The following is a 5,461-nucleotide window of genomic DNA, read 5'->3' on the forward strand; positions in this document are numbered from 1 at the left end:
ACGGTTGCAAACCGCGTGTAAAAAAGTAATAAAAGTGAATTCCAAGAATACAGCGTGAAAAGTGTGTTAGAAAAATCGAAGTAAGCAAACGGTCGAGGCAGGCCATGTGGTTTTTGTCAGCGCGTTGCCCTTCCACAAGGGAAAGTCCTTTAGCTTGGGGGTGTCATAAACAAGGGGGCATACTGTCGAAGGCGTTCTCACGGCTGAGGATTTTTGGGACAGCAGGACATTCTGATTCTGACTGTCGTCGTGTACAGTTGTCGTGAATAAAGATTCATAGTATTTTGTAATACGCCCACATTTATTTAAGTTAACGATATCGCGTTATCTATCTTTCTAGTACTTTCTTACAAGTGAATAAAAGAAGCCTAACAACATTATAAAAATAATTTATAATTACTTTGTATTTAAATTATATAATAAGAATTATATTTATTATTATTTTAATTTATAGTTATTATTATTTATTTTAGTTTATTTTATCGCCTGTGTGTGATGAAAGCAGCCTCTCTTTTTTTAGCCCCGCATCCGCTGGCGGTACTCCGCCCGCTTTATCAGCTTGGCCAATTTATTCTGAAACATAATATTATGCTTTATAATTTTTTAATTATTCACCATTTATTTATTATTTTATTATTTCTTCATTTATTCTATATTTACTTACATAAGAATCATAATTTAGCCTAGCCGTGGAGGTGGGCGGGGGCCCACGTTCAAATGGCCTCGGGATGCGGGAGGGCGGAAAGTTGGGCGGCAACAATTTTACCGCAATGGGCCACGGTATCTGCGAGGCCCGTGGCGTTGGGGCGGATGGCCCCTGTTCTAAGGACATTTTTTCAAATTTGATGGTGTTTGGTTCCATAATTCTGGAAAAGAAAAAAGAATTACTTCATGCGCCGTCTCGAAAATGTCGGATTCAAATTGACGCGTATTATAGTGTTGTTTGGAATTTGGAAGTGTGCAAGAACGGTTTTTCGGGATCGTATCGGATTCTCGAACAAAGATTGTAAGTCATTGCAGGTGTGCAATAATTCGAAAGAATCGGTTACCCAATCGTTGGGACGGGTCGGAAATCCATAGGATCGAGATCAATCACTGAAGAGCAAAATTCTTCACTGATTCGTCTCGACCCCATGGATTTCCGACACGTCCGAACGATTCAGTGCACGACTCTTGCGAATTATTGCACACCGGCAGTCACTCACAATCTTTGTTCGAGAATATGATACGATGTCGAACAAAACATTCTCGCACACTTTTAAATTGTATATATCACTATAACACTTCACGACGCGTCCAACGAATCAAGTCTATTCGTCTAATGTAACAAAAATGTTTATATCTCAGAAACGGTTGACCTTTCGACCTATGTTTACTATAGCTTTTTCACTCAGCACTGTGTATCCTATATACCATATAAATATTGAATGGTTTTTTTTAACACCCTGTATATATATATATATAACATGTATCCAACGGCAGAAGGTGAAGTTTTCAAGCTACTACACGCTGTAAGGAAAATAAATTGTAGGGACAACCTGAGAATAAATGAAGGGATCGTTTGCTGTGCAATTACAAAATTGTCTCTACCTGAAATACTTGCACTTGTGAAGACCATTCAACGTTTATGAACTCAATGGATACATATATAGAAACAACTTATCGTGATCATGAATAAATTACTTCTGTGAATTTGATTGCAAAGTGGGAGAACATCGACTCGATAATTTCATAGGGTGGATAATAAAAATCTCCTTGTGGATTTTAACCAAAGAACACACCCCCCCCCCCCCGCCCTAAAGAACAAATTCGGTCATTCAAAATAGGCAGAAGTTTACATCAAAATAGACAGTTTTTTGCAAATATCTCAGAAAATAAAGAGACCTCCGTACAGTGCGGACAAATGGTCTGTCTTCGGGCACTTCTCGTAATTTGGTTATTAATGTATATATTAATGTACAATAACCAGCAAAACTGAGTCTACACTATTTGAAGCAACATAACTTTTTAAAAATTAGATCAAATGACTTGAATTTTATTGAGAAGTTAGAAGGATTAGTTTATTAGACGAGGTGTAGGAAGGAATGGGAAGAGGTGGAAAGGTTGCAGGAGAGGTTTCTGAGGTGGGTCCTAGGAGTAGAGAGGTACGCACCGCGGTATATGGTGCGGTAACAGCTGCAGAGGGAGTTGTTGAGAGGGAGGGCGGGGTTGAGGGCATGGGGGTACCAGAAGAAGTTGAGGGTGGAAAAAGGGGGGAGCTAGCTAGGTTGTGCTGGGAGCAGGGAAGAGGAAGGGGCAGAAGGGGAGGGGAGGTAGTAGGGTGGGTGAAGGAGTGACGGCGTTTTTGGGAAGAGAGGGGCTGGACAGCGGAGGAGGCGGAGGAGATGATGGAGGAGAGGATAGAGGCAGTGAGTGAGGAGATAGTGAAAGGGGAAAAGAAGAAGCAACAGGGGAGAGATGGGAAAAGATAGGAAGCGCAAGGTACAACATGTGGTACGGGAGGGTGAAGGGAGAGCGGATACCGGGGTATCTGAAGAAAGGCTGGGGAGAGAGCAGGTGGCAAAGGGTGGCCAGGTACAGGTTGGGAAACGAGATGAGAGGTGGAAAGTATTGGTTGGAGGAGGAGAAGAAAGTATGTAAGGTCTGTGGGTGAGAGGAGGAAACGTGGGAACATGTGTGGGAAATGTGTAAGGGAGGGTTGAGGGGAGTGGTTGGCAGGGGATGGTGGGGAAATATTAGGGGATGAAGGAGGAGAGGAATGGATGAGGAAGGTGGATGAATGGAGGAAGAGCAGGAATGGAGAGATATGGGAGATGAAGTAAATGGAGAGAATGCATAGGAATGGAGTGAAAGAGAGAGCAGCCGAAAGAGGAGGTCCAGGAGGCATGGGAAGGATGGGTGAGGTGCAGGGAGGGGAGAGAGCAGAGAAGCATGTATGTGTGGGACAGGGAAAAATAATAACGCGGCGGATATTAGTGAAAGATCGTTCTCTCTCTCTATGGCGTGTTTTTAGGACACGTTTAATTAAGTTAGGGTAAGTTAGGATAAGTTTAAGGTTAAGATTGGGGTAAGAGGGAGATGTAATTAAAATTGTAACCCCGAGGGGAATCAATAATTGATATATATATTAGACGAGGTGTACAAAATTTTTGAAAAAAATTTTAATTGGTCGGAATCGCAAAAGAAATAGTAAAAGTTGGTTTTTTCAGCTTTTTTATCAGAGCCTGTATTGAAAATTTAAGGAATGTATTTGATTTGCTCGAATAAATTATATCTACGCTTAAAATTTCACAGATATTGGTTAATTCGATTACGAGTTATAAACGATTAAAAGTGTGGTTTTAAGTCGAAAATCATGAAAAACGGCAATTTTTCCACTTTTAAGCGTTTATAACTCGTAAACGAATTAACCAATATCGGTGAAATTTTCAGCATGGATGTAATTTACTCAAGCGAATCAAACACATTTTTTAAATTTTCAATACAGGCTCAGATAAAAAAGCTAAAAAAACCAACTGTTACTATTTCTTTTGCGATTCCGACCAATTCAAACTTTTTTCAAAAATTTTTTACACCTCGTCTAACAAACTAAACCTTCCAACTTCTCAATAAAATTCAAGTCATTTGATCAGATTTTTAAAAAGTTATGTTGGCTCAAATAGTGTAGACTCAGTTTTGCTGGTTAGTGTATGTATATAAAGCGAGAAAACTCAAGGAACGTAAAGAATATATTTCGCAGAAGTTACAAGGGAATAGCAATCCCTAAGACCCATATCCTATAAATTCCAAATTCAAGGTAACAAGATCTATTCAAATTAAAACATTAATAAAGAAATAATGAGAAAATACCTGTGAAATTTCTTCTTAACTGTTGAAAACAAAACACGAGGCCCTGGGGTGACCGAGGAACCAGTCAGTGAGGTGAACAGCGAACCCACATTGCATCCAATGGCCGGCCTCACACTTGAAAACACTGAAAATAAATAATAACATGTATTCAACGGCAGAAGGTAAAGTTTTTAAGCTACTACACGCGGTAAGGAAAATAAATTATAGGGACAACCTGAGAATAAATGAAGGGATCGTTTGCGGTGCGATTAGAAATTGTCTCTACCTGAAATACATCCACTTGTGCACTTCATTCAACGTTTATAAACTCAATGAATAGATATATAGAAACAACTTATAGTGATCATGTATAAATAACTTCTGTGAATATGATTGCAAAGTGAAAAAACATTGACCACTTCGACTCGATAATTTCATACCTCCCTTCATATATTAATGTATATATATATAAGGCGCTAAAACTCATGGAACCTAAAGAATATATTTCGCAGAAGTTATAAGGGAATAGCAATCCCTAAGACCCGTATCCTATAAATTCCAAATTCAAGAAAACAAAATCTATTCAAATTAAAACATTGATAAAGAAATAATGAGGAAATACCTGCAAAATTACTTCTTAACCGTTGAAAAGGAAACATGAGACCCTGGGGTGACCGAGGAACCAGTGCGTGAGGTAAAGACCGAACCAGCATTGCATCCGTTGGCCAACCTCACCCATTTGAAAACACTGGAAATAAATAATAACATGTATCACTCAATGAATACATATATAGAAACAACTTATAGTGATCATGAATAAATAACTTCTGTGAATTTGATTGCAAAATGGGAGAACATCGACTCGATAATTTCATAGGGTGGATAATAAAAATCTCCTTGTACATTTTAACCAAAGAACCCTCCCGCGCCCTAAAGAACAAATTCGGTCATTCAAAATAGGCAGAAGTTTACATCAAAATAGACAGTTTTTGCAAATATCTCGGAAAATAAAGAGACCGCCGTACTGTGCGGACAAATGGCCTGTTTTCGGGAAAACTTATCAAAATGTATACTCCAAACCTAATCGCCATAATACGTACTTACAACACACGGCACTGACACGAATGGCTGCTCTGAAGTGAATACTGGCCGACGCTTGCGAGCGAATGTTCGATGGCATTCCTTCGACCGCCTTCGGAACCGATCTTCGCTTCTTTCTCTGCAGCTTCCCGTGGACCGTCGCCGCGCCGCCGCGTATACAATGTATGTTGGCGGTTCGTCGGCGTGCTTGCCGCTGCGCGATGCTGTCACGGCCCGATAAGACCAAGACAACAACCCTCGCAACACGTCACCAGGCCCAAGTTCACGACTGATTCAGCACCCGACAACTTTGAACCATTAAACAGTCCCAAACCTTTGTACCCCAAATAAGATTACCCATTAATATATAAGACCCCAAACCCGTGTACCCAGCAGTCGACGATCACCTCTGCTACGGCACGTCTCGCCGATCCAACTTTCAAAATAAAAAGCAAGTTCAAATTCCCGAAATCTTCGAGTATTCAATCGCGAAAGTGAAATACGGCGTTCCTTCGCGAAACCAGCCATTTCACCGTAACATTTTGGCGATCCT

General features: G+C 40.2%; 1 protein-coding gene across 2 annotated transcripts; it reads right to left on the reverse strand.

The window, feature by feature from the left end:
• Nucleotides 1-288: 288 nt before the first annotated feature.
• LOC143364879 (uncharacterized) lies at nt 289-5,120 on the reverse strand. 2 transcript variants are annotated; one of them, XM_076804973.1, is made up of 5 exons: nt 4,933-5,120; nt 4,451-4,576; nt 3,850-3,973; nt 665-866; nt 289-573 (listed from the first exon to the last, which is right to left on the reverse strand). In XM_076804973.1, exons 2-5 carry the CDS (start codon nt 4,539-4,541, stop codon nt 517-519), a joined length of 474 nt encoding a protein of 157 aa, XP_076661088.1. In that variant the 5' UTR covers nt 4,542-4,576; nt 4,933-5,120; the 3' UTR covers nt 289-516. The 2 variants fall into 2 exon arrangements, with proteins under 2 accessions (XP_076661088.1, XP_076661089.1); XM_076804974.1 differs by having other exon boundaries at nt 4,929-5,120.
• Between the last annotated feature and the right edge of the window lie 341 nt (nt 5,121-5,461).

Source organism: Halictus rubicundus, unplaced genomic scaffold (assembly GCF_050948215.1).
Source record: "Halictus rubicundus isolate RS-2024b unplaced genomic scaffold, iyHalRubi1_principal scaffold1107, whole genome shotgun sequence".
In the NCBI taxonomy this organism is placed as follows: Eukaryota; Metazoa; Arthropoda; class Insecta; order Hymenoptera; family Halictidae; genus Halictus; species Halictus rubicundus.

Coding starts and splice junctions, on each gene's coding strand:
- LOC143364879 (XM_076804973.1), bottom strand. CDS start 4,541: ATGCTGGTTCGGTCTTTACCTCACGCACTGGTTCCTCGGTCACCCCAG. Junction 3,974..4,450: donor GTTAAGAAGTAATTTTGCAG/GTATTTCCTCAT, acceptor ATTTATTTTCAG/TGTTTTCAAGTGTGAGGCCG. Junction 574..664: donor GGCTAAATTATGATTCTTAT/GTAAGTAAATAT, acceptor ATTATGTTTCAG/AATAAATTGGCCAAGCTGAT.